We start from the raw sequence: 13,597 nt of genomic DNA, 5'->3' as shown, positions 1-13,597 counted from the left end.
CAAAATCTTATCAACATCGAAGCTCTATATTATAAAGCTGTATATTCTTAAATGAATAAATTTTTTGCTCATCAAGATAACTTGATCATACTCCGCATTAATAAGTTTTACTAAAATTATTTCCGGTATGAACATTTTTTTCAGGATTAATATTTACTAGTTTCACAATGCTGCTTATATATGAGCTAAATCTTATTTAAATTGCTTAGCTATACTACCAACAATACTGAGAAATACTCTTATTGATATAAGCTACTCCTGGCTAATAGTTTCATTGTATTTGCACTGTTTGCCAAAATGACAACAACAAAATTAGGGATTGACATCTAGATTAACCAGGCAATTTGCAATCAATGTTTAGGTTTGTTAATGTGATTTTTGTTATTGTCGTGGTTGTGGCTGTGGTCGCGATTATGTTGTGGATTGTGCTGTTAGTTGTTTTGTGGCCGACACTTAATTTGAACCGTAGTCGACGCCTAATCAATCCGTTAGTTAACACAGTCAGCAATAAGTTAACAAATGGTGACCCAGTCTACGCGCTAACATAGTTTCCACACAGGAAGCTGATTGACCACTTGACTAGTCAACGTATTGATAAAGTGTCTTTGGTTTGGCTTGACCCTGTCGCTCTTCAACACATATTTTAGGCAAATATTTTACATTAAATGCTTACTAAATTAGAACCAGTAGCTCAGGGGATATCCTGAGCCCGGGCCTAGCTGTCGTTACCAGCACTTATTCTTTATATAAATACATCCGCATATAAGCACGAATACTACTTGCTGCGTAGTTTGAGCTACAAGGTTCTTCGGCTTGCCATAGCCCAACACTATCGAAAATCACATTAAAATAATAGATTAAAATTAAAATAAATATGACATCCAATTGTGTGTAAATACCAAGACCCAACACAATAATTTAATAAATGCTTCTTTTTTTTAAAGTAAAAAAAAATTGTTCAGGATCTGCGTACACTCTATGAGAGAACCTACATTGTATATAGGGCTTCACTGATTGTTTAAAGTCTTTAGTTTTCCGAGAAAGCTAAATATGTCAGACGGACTTCGCAATATCAACTCAACTATTCTTCCTGACCAAGCATATACACTTATTCTCAGAAATACCTCTTCTGCTTATTACGTTAATTTGCAAAAAACCAGTATAAACAGTTTAAGGCTTGAACATGCTGAAATAGTTGTTTATTGATTTATTAGTGGGGATATTGTAAACATTTAAAGGTGAATCAAAGTGTAAGTAGCTGCCGACGTACCCTCCGGATAGCTGTCTGCCGCGTGGGCAATCCTTTTGGTCAATTGCCAAATATCACCTAACACTGCAGATTGTTCATTTTTAGATGTAACTGCAAGGTTTCCTTAAATTGTTGGCGATGCACATATGCTAAAAAGAGTAAATTACTAAATATTTAAGAGGTCATTGCGAACGACATTAGCTGACAAGAATAGCTTAAGAATCAGATTATTAAGATACAATTTTATAGAAAATAGTTAAGGCCAGCTTGCCATGATCAAATTGAAGCCTTAAGTAAACTTTTTATTATAATTATTTAATGTATAGAATATCGTTACAAACTGTAAGCCTAACTTGCTTAAATGGTACTGGCAACTATGACTTTCGGCTAGGACGATACTACATCCATACATTAAACTGTACCAATTTTTGACCGGAATCTCGCTGCCGGATTGGAGAAGTCATTTACCTTATGTTTTAAGAAGATTAGGGAGTGCTTTAAATTTAGTTACTAAAACTCTTACAATATTTAAATTAAGTCTGATGGTCAAGCTATTTTTGTTCTTATTAACTAGCATAATGTAATTCTTAAGGTGTCATTTTTTAGCTAGTGTCATTTGGGTTTGACCTTACCCCCCGTCAGTCCAGATATTATTATGAGCGATGTCATCAGGAGGCGTGCCCAGCCACAGCGTTTCTTTTGACTCTTCAGCATAGTCACCTGTTTCAAGTTATCCATATAATCGTTGCCAAGGGGACGCAGGTTCCACAGCAACTTTTGAACATCGTAGGGCAATAGGGTGTCCAGTTCCTGCTGAGGTATGCGTAAGGGTTCAGGCTGAAGCTCGACGGGCACGCGCACATTATGTATCATTGAGCGACCTGTTTGCTTAAAGATGCACAGAATCGATTGGTTTTGAAGCTGATGCATTGGCGGTGATTGAATGCATTGGACACAGAAGCGATGACAGTATTCTTGATCTTCATGGAAATCAAAATAATTTAAGCTGACATTTATTTCGCTGATGTCATAGGGCTCAATAAAGCCGCAGTTTGGACTAGCACTGTATTTCCATGGGGCATTTGAGCGTATCTTGTATAGCAACCGTTTTGCGGTGGGATTTATTATGGATATTAAACGTCTCTGAGTGCGATCATAGGGCGCGTAGAAGATCATCTTTTTGGGGCTTACACTAACTAGTTCAGAGTTAAGTTTGCGCGACATGTTTCCTCGTTTTCTATTTATCTTCCAATTGGCACAAAATATATTTGGTCTATCTTTTGTACAAATGTATCTTACAAAGCCAGCAGATCAAACTGTGTATTTTAGCTATCAAAATATTTTTGACAGCATTTCCATATGCTGCCCCATTGCATTGCAATTTGTGCTTTAATTGGAGTAGCCCATGTCAAAATTCGATGAACCAAAGCTGAATGGAATTTAAGAGTTTCATCAAGATTTCTTAAGGAAGAAAAAAAAGCCCTTAATGACAGAGAAGCGCACTACTTGGTCATGGCAACAATGAATGGACTTTAAAAGCCGAAATTCGATGAAAGTTCATGATCGCTTCTCGTCATTGATCACAAATCAGCTTAATGAACCAGAATCTAACATTGAGATTCTAGTCTCTAACTTTTGTTATTTTCGAGATCAATGTCCTCAAACGAATAAAACGCACGATGATAGATAGAATATGTTTCTCGTTCTGATCAAATATTATATACACTTTATGGAGTCGGAGTTGCTTTATTCTATCTGTTACATAGATTTGCATAACACATACAACTTCTTACAAATTTGAAGTAAGCATTTGTAAAATTGTAATATATGGATATATATTTATTACAACAATCAATCTATACAAATTATAACTAATATTCGAATGTTAAATTGAAATCACAAAACTTAAATTGAAGATGTGTACGTGCGACAGTTGTGAATGTTTGGACTACGTCTGTTGTACGCCTAGAGGAAAAGCCGTTTTTTTCTCACTTTGGACAATTGTTAATAGCGCAATTGCCGTTGCTTGTTTGACCTTTGCTACCGCGAGTAAGTTATCTTAAAAGTGGTTAAGTATCTAAAACAAAAACTAAAAATCGCACTTCCGTCTTAAAGGCGCTTGGTTTCTGTACATCTCTTATACCGTGACAGCTTTGCATGTTTTGGGCGGTATTCTGCTGCTGCTAGGCGTTCTAAGGGTAAGTGCTAAAGTTTATTTCTAACATTTTTATACTCTTTGCATAGTGAAATAAAAATACATTCTACGAGTCATCAAAATATTACACTGCGAATAGAGTTTTGCACAGTTGGCTTTATCCAATAGCAACGTTCTTATTGGTTTCTTTTTATCTAGCACTGGGCAAAGTGTTTTCTTACTGGCATTATTATAAGCTCATTTTTTCCTTATTGGTTTATATACCTTATTTACTTAGCAGGTAAGTAAGATACAAACTTTACTCCAAAATCTTTATTACTCGTATTTTTTCTTTTCAGTTGTCCAATTGATCTTTACAATTACTTCTTGCAGATATTATAGCACTGTACTATCAAAGGGTGCTGGTCATTAAATTAAACTCATCGAGTACATAAATTAAATTGCGTGTAGAACATTTTACAAATTTTAATGATATGGTACAAGACTGTTAAGTCAGAATCGCAGACAGCACATTTAATTTTTAAGCGCAACCAGATGTTAAAATTGCTCAACTACAAAATTCATGACCTGACCGCTTGGACAACACACACCGGAGTTATTAAAAAATGAATTTCCCACATAATGGGACAAAGGAAAGAAGCATAGCCATTGCATAAGACGCAGATTGCAATGAAAATTCTCCAAGCTACCGATGATAAAATCATGGAACCCCTGAATGGGAAATAATGCCTGGCCTTTATTCGTTGAAATACTTTGTGGCTGATTGATCAATATGAGTCGACTTGCGTAAGCGTACAGTTGGCCTTCGGATCAATGTGATCAGTGCCATCTTCTATTGACTGAGAAAACAACCACTAAGATTATTAAAATTGACGAATTTTGGAAACATAATCGTTGTCGAGTCCGTGAGAACCAAGAGCCTGCATGCTCATAACGCTATGGAATGTGGCTTGAACCTGATTGATGCTGTTCCTGTCGAAATGGGATCAGACCGTCATATAAAGTATATATAGCTCATGAAGCGAAATCTGTCTTTACCTGAGTCGTACGATCGTGTATTTTTATGTTTTCCTCAGTTGCTAGACTGTACACTGTGCTATCATCCAGGCTTGCCTTCGAGAACCTTTTGAAGATTCTTTTATATATCGTGCTGACCATGTACTCTTTCTGGAGCCGTATTTTCAGCGTAAATAAAGAAACTGCCGCTGAGTGAATCAGTTAGGTGTCTTAACATCATAAGAATTTAGCTGATAATCAAATCTTGGCTAGAATTATGACGATTCAGTCAACAACCTTTGGAAAGCTTAAAACCACGTTATTGATTAGTCTAAACTGACGTTTTTACTCGAAGTAACCGACTTTTTCTGAGGCCCCTGTGTCCTTCCTGTGCATGACATTACAGTCTACTTCTGTTATAAATTTTGGCTTAGATTCATTAACAGAAAATTGTATTTGCTTGAGTTCAAATTTTGAAGGTTGCCTTCTGCAGCCATGATTTTATCTGGGCCTAAGATTTGGAGGCTTTGGAACTTGGTTTTAGATTCCTGTACCTCCTCTTTTTTAGGTTAATGAAATGCTGATAAGGGTTGACTGAAGACGAGCAAAAAGCGGTATTAGGATTCCATGTCAGAAATCCCCTTACGACATTAAAAGATTTTTTTTATTTTATTTTTATTTTATTTATTAATGGTCGACAAAACGAGTGTCTTCCTAATCATTCAAAAATCATTGTACAAATTAAATGCTAAAAGCCTATTTAGAATATACAATTTTCTAATAGCATCACCGACCGATGAAGGTGTTTTATTTGCTCGTCCGGCCATTATTGAAGGAGCTTCGTCTTCGTTAGTGATCGACTTGAGATCGAAAAATAACATTTGGAGCCGACTTTCCTGCTTGCTAATTGTGACTTTACGATAAGAGTTAAAGATGATAAAAGCTTCGTGCCTTTTGCATCGATTTTTTCAATGGCCATTGCCCCTTGAAGACGTCATCTGTTTAAGGGCAATGTAGAGGGCAAGGTAGCAGCGCCCAGGGTTGTTGAAGGGCAGCATAGAGCATGTTCATTTTCCAGCTTTTGTACATTACTGCTTTTGGTTACAGAGGAGCCTACTAAGCTTCGAATTAAAGAATGAAAGGCCATCGGAGTGCAGGAGTTGCTGTATATACCGCCTGGGAATATCACTGTTATTGAAGTAAAAGAGTTGGCATTGCAGTAGGCCGCGTGGGTAACGAGTCGAGGGGAGGGCAGATGATTGATGCTTGCAAGGCAGTGATTCATTATTACGTTATTATGATCCAAATCTGGAAATTGTTTGCGGTACAAAATGTATTGATTTGAAATGTAAATAACTTATTAACAAGGATTACTGCTCGAGCTACTGTGGCTGCGCCTGTTCGGCTCCTGCGCTTGTCTGTTAAAACCCATTTACAATAAATGAAGACTGACTGGCTCAGCAGTAAAACTACTGGGTATCTTATCCTGGTAGTCATCCAAAACTGACAAGCGGGGTAAGCTATTAATCATTTCATTAAATATAAAACATGTAAAATGCATTATTATGTATGCAAGTACAAGCAAACGTACATAAATTTCCAACTAACTATTTTTGTGTTTTGAATTTTTGTGAATTATATATAGATGAATAACTTTTAAAATATGGAACAAAATTTTAAAATATAAAACAGTGTTAGTCGGTTATATATAAGCTTAAAAATTAATTTGTTTACTTTTTAAACAGCTATGCCCAGGTAATTTAAATAATTGTTGATATTTGTATATATTCCATCTGCGTACGTTCAAAACCACTTTTATTATCCGATCTTCTGGGAGCTGCACAACGAAACTGGTCAACAAGGAAAGCCTGTTGAAGCTAACAATACAGAACTCACGGAATTTTTAAAATAACTGTAGCTGCTCTCTATGAATGGTACAAACGAGTTAACCCCTTTATACCAAATTTTGAACAATAGCTGGTAGTTCCAGGCTGTCGCATTTAAATTGTTATAAATGAAGCCACATATTTCCGAAGAGGTTAAACTAATATTCTTAACTAGGAATAGGAAAAACAACGATGTTGAATATTTCTGCACATCGAGACATCAATTTATTACTTGCCAATTTTATTCGATGGTTGTACTCAATTTTCATTTCGATTTGACATGACTTGTTTCCATTGAAATGTGCAGCATACTCTCATCCTCTTCAAAACTGAATCAGTATATGTCGGCAGAATTGGAACATGTATGAAGATACGAATCAGCTTGTCCTTGCTATCAAAACATGTATTATGAATGGAATCAACGATCTCGGGATTGCATTACTAGGCTTTTCTTAAATCAATATGTATTATGTACTATATCTTAAACGTATGTTGCCACAAGGGTACAAAGAATCAAATTGGCTCTTTGAACAAACATCAACATCCATTACACTTAAAAGTCATGCTGTTTAGTTTTCATGTCATTCATTATACAATCCGTTTTTTTTTTATACTTATATATATCCTGTCTATTGCTGTGTGTAAGATGAGTTATTACTGTCGGCATTGGTTGTTGTAATTGCATGCACAAGCTCGACATAGTTCACCAATCCCTGATCATTCACGCGATTGGCCAAGAGTTCCTTCATCTCATCCTGGGTTAGATGCTCGCCACAACTGGTCAATATACGTCCAAGCCAGGCCGCTTGTATATAGCCGGTATTCTGCTCATCGAATAATCGTAGGCCTAATATTAGCTGATCGGCCACTGAGCCTGGTCCAGCCTGATGAACTGCAGCCAGTGACATGATGCTCTCATAGATCGACATGACCTCATCAAAGGAAATGCGTTCGATTTGGCTATCACGCAATTGTCGGGTGTGCTGACGTATGCTCTTCTCACTGGGATTGGCACCCAGAATGCGTAGGCAGTCGCCCAATTGCGAAAGTCCAATTTTGCCATCTCCACGTCGGTCGAACTGCTGGAATATTCGTCGCATTTTTCTGAGCTGAGCTGGTAAGTCCTTATTGGCCATGTTGTTTCTTACTGAATGATGGTTGATTGATTGAAAACTGTTTGGTTGGTTGATTGACCGATTGATGACTGATGACGGCACTGAGAGTGTGGGTATTAAAGTGTGAGCTTATATGGACACGCATTTTCTGACCAGTTGCTAGCAACTGCACAGATAAACTGTAATCCAATTATGTGATTGGGAAGAACAAATATACAAATAATTTTGACATGTTGACAAGTAAAAGAACCGAATGACAGTACAAATTCGAAAACATTACTTGCTGCTGATGCTACAAAGGTTGCTTGAAAAAACAAACTGAGTACAATAGGTTTTATTACTTGTACCCAATAAAAATAGATTAACAAGGATTTGCTTTTGTGTAAATTAATTTTACTGGAAGAGGAAAGCACCTCTAACACCATTAAGTGCATATATTCTTGACCACGTCGAAGAGCTAACTTGATCCAGCCACGTCCGTCTGTTTGTTACGCTGATTTTGAAAACTACGCAAGCTCTAGATTAGAAAAATAACTAAAAAAAATAAAATATCTATTTTGGGGAACAGCTCTATTCGAAATCATTAGATATTTTTTGTTTGAATTCGTACGTATCCCTACTATCAATTGGAATTATAACTAATAAAAAATCGATGGGATGCAAAATGAAAATCTAAATTTTGACCCAAATCAGCCAAATGGCAAATGTTTTTTCTCAAATTCGGGGTCGGCTCGAAAATCAAAACTTTGTTGATGATTTTTATTCAATATCTCGGGTAAATACTGTCTGATTTTAAAATGTTTTACCTTTTTGAATTCGAAGGGATCCCTACTATCACTCTGCATTTTAATATTTTAAAAATCGATGGGTTAAAAAAAGTGGTTGACTAAAAACCTATTCGTTTGTAAAGTCAACCTTTTTTGATAATTTTTTGTAATATCTCGGCCAAATAAAGTCCGATTTGGGAATTTTATACCATATTGGACTCGTAAGGATCAGTACTATCGATTGGCATCAAAAAAATAAAAATCGAAATTTTGACCAAAATCAACAAAATGGCAAGGGGTTACATCACGTTTATTCTCAAATTCGGGGTCGGCTCGAAAATTAAACCTTTTTGAATGATTTTTATTGAATATCTTGGGTAAATACTGTCTGATTTTGAATTGTTATACCTTTTTGAATTCGAAGGGATCCCTACTATTAATCTGCATTCAAATATTTTAAAAATCGATGAGTCAAAAAAAGTGGTTGACCAAAATCCGATTCGTTTGTAAAGTCAACCTTTTATGAATATTTTTTGTAATATTTCGGCCAAATAAAGTCCGATTTGGGAATTTTATACCATATTGGACTCGTAAGGATCAGTACTATCGATTGGCATCAAAAAAATAAAAATCTAAATTCTGACCAAAATCAACAAAATGGCAAGGGGTTACCTAACGTTTTTTCTCAAATTCGGGGTCGGCTCGAAAATCAATCCTTTTTGAATGATTTTTATTGAATATCTCGGGTAAATACTGTCTGATTTTGAAATGTTATACCTTTTTGACTTCATAGGGATCCTTACTATCAATTTGCATTCAAATATTTTAAAAATCGATGGGTCAAAAAAAGTGGTTGACCAAAAAGCGATTCGTTTGTAAAGTCAACCTTTTTTGAATATTTTTTGTAATATTTCGGCCAAATAAAGTCCGATTTGGGAATTTTATACCATATTGGACTCGTAAGGATCAGTACTATCGATTGGCATCAAAAAAATAAAAATCTAAATTCTGACCAAAATCAACAAAATGGCAAGGGGTTACATAACGATTTTTCTCAAATTCGGTGTCGCCTCAAAAATCAATCCTTTTTGAATGATTTTTATTGAATATCTCTGGTAAATACTGTCTGATTTTGAAATGGTTATACCTTTTTGAATTCATAGGGATCCCTACTATCAATTTGCATTCAAATGTTTTAAAAATCTACGGGTAAAAAAAAGTGGTTGACCAAAAAGCGATTCGTTTGTAAAGTCAACCTTTTTTGATAATTTTTTGTAATATCTCGGCCAAATAAAGTCCGATTTGGGAATTTTATACCATATTGGACTCGTAAGGATCAGTACTATCGGTTGGCATCAAAAAAATAAAAATCTATATTTTGACCCAAATCAACAAAATGGCAAGGGGTTACATCACGTTTTTTCTCAAATTCGGGGTCGGCTCGAAAATCAATCCTTTTTGAATGATTCTTATTGAATATCTCGGGTAAATACTGTCTGATTTTGAAATGTTATACCTTTTTGACTTCATAGGGATCCTTACTATCAATTTGCATTCAAATATTTTAAAAATCGATGGGTCAAAAAAAGTGGTTGACCAAAAAGCGATTCGTTTGTAAAGTCAACCTTTTATGAATATTTTTTGTAATATTTCGGCCAAATAAAGTCCGATTTGGGAATTTTATACCATATTGGACTCGTAAGGATCAGTACTATCGATTGGCATCAAAAAAATAAAAATCTAAATTCTGACCAAAATCAACAAAATGGCAAGGGGTTACATAACGTTTTTTCTCAAATTCGGTGTCGCCTCAAAAATCAATCCTTTTTGAATGATTTTTATTGAATATCTCTGGTAAATACTGTCTGATTTTGAAATGTTATACCTTTTTGAATTCATAGGGATCCCTACTATCAATTTGCATTCAAATGTTTTAAAAATCGATGGGTCAAAAAAAGTGGTTGACCAAAAACCCTTTTGTTTGTAAAGTCAAACTTTTTTGATGATTTTTTGTAATATCTCGGCCAAATAAAGTCCGATTTGGGAATTTTATACCATATTGGACTCGTAAGGATCAGTAGTATCGATTGGCATCAAAAAAATAAAAATCTAAATTTTGACCCAAGTCAACAAAATGGCAAGGGGTTACATCACGTTTTTTTTCAAAATCGGGGTCGGTTCGAAAATCAAAGCAGTTTTTCGCAATTTTTTCCTGCTTGACGATGGAAATTTCCCAAATTCAGTCTTAGCGGTCACATCCATCAAATAAGGTAACTACAGTGAAAACTTCAGCTGCCAAGCTCTGACGGTTTTTGCTGTTCGTTGATCACCAATCAGTCAGTTAGGCGGTCATTCATTAAGTCAATCAGTCAATCGTTTAGTCAATTAAAGTGGGAAAATCGCTGTTGACATTCAGTACGGATACATTAAAAAATATATTAATCCAAAATTTTTTCATTTTTGATGTTAAAAAAAAATTAGACATTTATTATGTCGCCCTATCTCAAAAAATAAGAATTGCCTCTAATGAAATGTAATCACCATAAATAACTCTTTTAGAAAATTAACAAAAAATTAAATTTTGATGACTTTAATAACATAATTTGCAGAACATAATCAAGATTTCAAATTTATCACTACACAGCCCGTTTAATCGCAAGGGTTCTGAATAACGACAATAAAAAAGTTATCATGGGGCATGAGCATTATCTCATAATAGCTAGTGCGCATGCGCATAGATGTAAACTCGTTTGTTGCATCCAGATCTAAAATCACCTGACGGGCTTTTTCTGTTAGCGTTTGCATATGTCCAGCATAATGAACTGACATTTGGTTATCCAGCGTTGACTTGATGGCTATGCCATCGTTATCGACAACAATGATCCCCACAATATTCTTTATACCTTGGAAGCGTTTCAGCATCTCCTCGACTTCTGCGGACATCTTTAAGCTGTTCTTTGATTTGTGCTACAGAGAAACAGGAACAATCAATCGTATTTTTAATGTGTTTGGTTTACGACTGAAAAATTTATAATGCCTTAAATACTGACAGTTGAGAAATCCTGATTTACAACGGCTTACTCGATTCGGGAAAGTCAAAGATGATGTGAGCTAAGAAAGAGTAAGTGGCATTCGTGTTATCCGTGGTGAAAACCTCGAGCATTTACAATGGCAAAATAAGTTTGAAACTGGCGATCGCATATGATCGCATTGAGGTCCAAACAAATCGATGACCTCACAACTAGGGTTTCCCTATCATATCCGAAAGAAGTTTAGACGAGTCAGATTATACATATATATTCCCTGGAATGATGCCTATAGACCCTATCTGAAACTTTCCCCGATCAACGAAAGTGCAGCTTTGATTGCAAGCAGCAACCAGCTTGCATCCTTATAACCTATAGCTTCATCAGCTACTAATCTGACTTTTGTTTCCCCGCAAGCAAACCTTTGTTATATTGCAAGAAAGCAAAATAACGAACATATTTATAAATTTACTTTCTCCACACTTAACATATAATCTTTCACGATTATTGTTTCTCATGATACCTTCTCAATCATATGTGATCCTAAATTTTGCACTCCACATAAAAAGAAACCAACCTTTGCCTGTCACCCTTCAAGTTTCTTTTCTTTCTCACTTCCTCTGTATTTGTGTGTGAAGTGTTTTCGAATAATTTTATTGCTTGACTTGATCGACCAACTCATCGAGGCGGTGGGGTATTATTTGCCGTTGAACTAACTCTGCTGTAGGAAAGTTTAATTTTTCTGAGATTACTGTTGCTGAGATTGTATAAGTGGAAGTTACTTTCCCATCGCCAGCAATTTTTATCAGTTTTTCCTTATTTTATATACTAGCAGAGGGTATTATAATTATAAATTTCTAGTAATTCTTATAATTTTTTGCACTTATGAGCCCTACCATGTTCCTCATATATGAGATCAGTTTTATTATTACAGGATGAAAAGTAAGTTTTTGTATGGAGATATCGAGAGCAGGTTATTTAATTGTTTGTAAGGCCGGATCTGACTAAACTGAAACTGAAAAGTTGACTTTAGTGTGTGGCCCTAAAGTACGAAAAATTAATTGAATATTGTTAACACTCGTTAATTACACAGCCATCCCGAGTTGGAGGGACACGGCGTGGTACTTTCCGTTCGAATTGCAGACGAATTCGCCAACATCAAGTTTTGTGCGGAAATTATGACACTCTTCCGGGCAAGCAGCCGGCCGGCCGACAAACAGAGAGCCAACTCCTTGCAGTCTGTTGTAAAATTGTGCACTTTTGAAAATTAATTAAAAGTCATAAAACTCATAATGAAATTACTCAGACAGGCTAAAAGACTGACAGACTGACAGACAGGCAGCCAGAGGCGAGACAAAGATAGCCAAGTAGAATCCTGCTGTCTCACATGCAGCACATGCAACTTGAAGAGGCTGGCGCGTTGCCGCAACACTTTGGGGCAGGGGCATCGGGCGCTGGGAAAACTTTGGACACGGGTCAACAAGGTGAAGACCTGTCGAAAAATTTTAGTTGAAAATTCGTTTTAAAATTAAATCAACGTTCAGTTTAAAACTCACAAAGACAATTTGCCGTGACATTCAAGTGAGCCATATGGAAAATTGTCGAAAAATCGAAAACTGTCAACTAACGCAAAAATTGCTTTCCTCTTGCAATGACACGGCCGTGGCTACGACTTAATTTGTTTTACAAATATTTTGAATAAATATTGCATTTTGCATATTGCATTTTGTCCATTGATGTACACGCAAGAGATTTATTTAAGGGTGCAAAGGGATTTGTGGCTCGGCAATCACTGGTCGTGACCCTTGGCTAGGATTTTGCAAATCTGAGCACCTGGGTGTTCACACCACGATGCGTAAACTATTTACAAATATTGGTGTTCTGGCTGACACATTGTAAAATAATAAAAATTCCTTTAAATTCCGTTTTAGTTTTATCGCAAATATAACCCTTATTTCAATACCCTCTATTTCACAAGTCGAAAGTACAAGACTAGGAGAAACCCTGAACCCTGCGCCAAGTTTCCTTTTCAAACATTAAGGCTTCTATACAAACATATACAAAAACCTACATACCAAGTTTTAATAAACCATTTGTTATTTCAATTCTTCTATGTGTTTCGAATGGTATGTAGGGTATGTATACCTAAAATTTTGTAGATATTGTAGTTTTTGAGATCGACGGTGGGGAAATCGACTTAGCTCGCTGTCCTGATCAAGAATAATATAACAATGATATATATTATTTAGGGGGTCAGAGATGCTTCTTACATTATACCCTTTTTATCAATTTGTATTAGATTCAGGGATAATAAAATTAAGTGTTTCGTGTGCATAACATTGTAGTATAACTTATAGTAACCTTAAAATTAAGTGTTCATATTGGATTTTGTCCCAAAAAAAT

General features: G+C 35.7%; 4 protein-coding genes across 8 annotated transcripts; 1 reads left to right on the top strand and 3 right to left on the bottom strand.

The window, feature by feature from the left end:
• Nucleotides 1-1,169: 1,169 nt before the first annotated feature.
• LOC135426108 (major sperm protein 55/57) lies at nt 1,170-2,597 on the bottom strand. Of its 2 annotated transcripts, none has more exons than XM_064679101.1 (2): nt 1,882-2,597; nt 1,170-1,415 (listed from the first exon to the last, which is right to left on the bottom strand). In XM_064679101.1, exons 1-2 carry the CDS (start codon nt 2,471-2,473, stop codon nt 1,399-1,401), a joined length of 609 nt encoding a protein of 202 aa, XP_064535171.1. In that variant the 5' UTR covers nt 2,474-2,597; the 3' UTR covers nt 1,170-1,398. The 2 variants fall into 2 exon arrangements, with proteins under 2 accessions (XP_064535171.1, XP_064535170.1); XM_064679100.1 differs by having other exon boundaries at nt 1,170-1,398; nt 1,882-2,596.
• Nucleotides 2,598-3,016: 419 nt separating this feature from the next.
• Nucleotides 3,017-4,646, top strand: LOC135426100 (uncharacterized). Of its 4 annotated transcripts, XR_010435838.1 has the most exons (5): nt 3,031-3,298; nt 3,365-3,447; nt 3,603-3,684; nt 3,743-4,407; nt 4,481-4,646. XR_010435838.1 is itself a non-coding variant. In XM_064679092.1 (4 exons), exons 1-4 carry the CDS (start codon nt 3,166-3,168, stop codon nt 3,836-3,838), a joined length of 360 nt encoding a protein of 119 aa, XP_064535162.1. In that variant the 5' UTR covers nt 3,028-3,165; the 3' UTR covers nt 3,839-4,646. The 4 variants fall into 4 exon arrangements, 2 of the variants coding, with proteins under 2 accessions (XP_064535162.1, XP_064535161.1); XM_064679092.1 differs by having other exon boundaries at nt 3,028-3,298; nt 3,777-4,646; XM_064679091.1 differs by having other exon boundaries at nt 3,743-4,646.
• A 1,840-nt stretch (nt 4,647-6,486) lies between these two features.
• LOC135426140 (myosin-2 essential light chain) lies at nt 6,487-7,671 on the bottom strand. Its single transcript, XM_064679140.1, has one exon. It carries the CDS (start codon nt 7,420-7,422, stop codon nt 6,916-6,918), a length of 507 nt encoding a protein of 168 aa, XP_064535210.1. The 5' UTR covers nt 7,423-7,671; the 3' UTR covers nt 6,487-6,915.
• Nucleotides 7,672-10,742: 3,071 nt separating this feature from the next.
• Nucleotides 10,743-11,220, bottom strand: robl22E. Its single transcript, XM_064679108.1, has one exon. It carries the CDS (start codon nt 11,109-11,111, stop codon nt 10,818-10,820), a length of 294 nt encoding a protein of 97 aa, XP_064535178.1. The 5' UTR covers nt 11,112-11,220; the 3' UTR covers nt 10,743-10,817.
• Between the last annotated feature and the right edge of the window lie 2,377 nt (nt 11,221-13,597).

Source organism: Drosophila montana, unplaced genomic scaffold (assembly GCF_035044405.1).
Source record: "Drosophila montana isolate Dmon_TW-CO22-7 unplaced genomic scaffold, ASM3504440v1 contig_1964_1, whole genome shotgun sequence".
Taxonomy (NCBI): domain Eukaryota; kingdom Metazoa; phylum Arthropoda; class Insecta; order Diptera; family Drosophilidae; genus Drosophila; species Drosophila montana.
The sequence above is the reverse complement of the archived record's forward strand: the minus strand, read 5'-3'. Positions and strand labels throughout refer to the sequence as shown.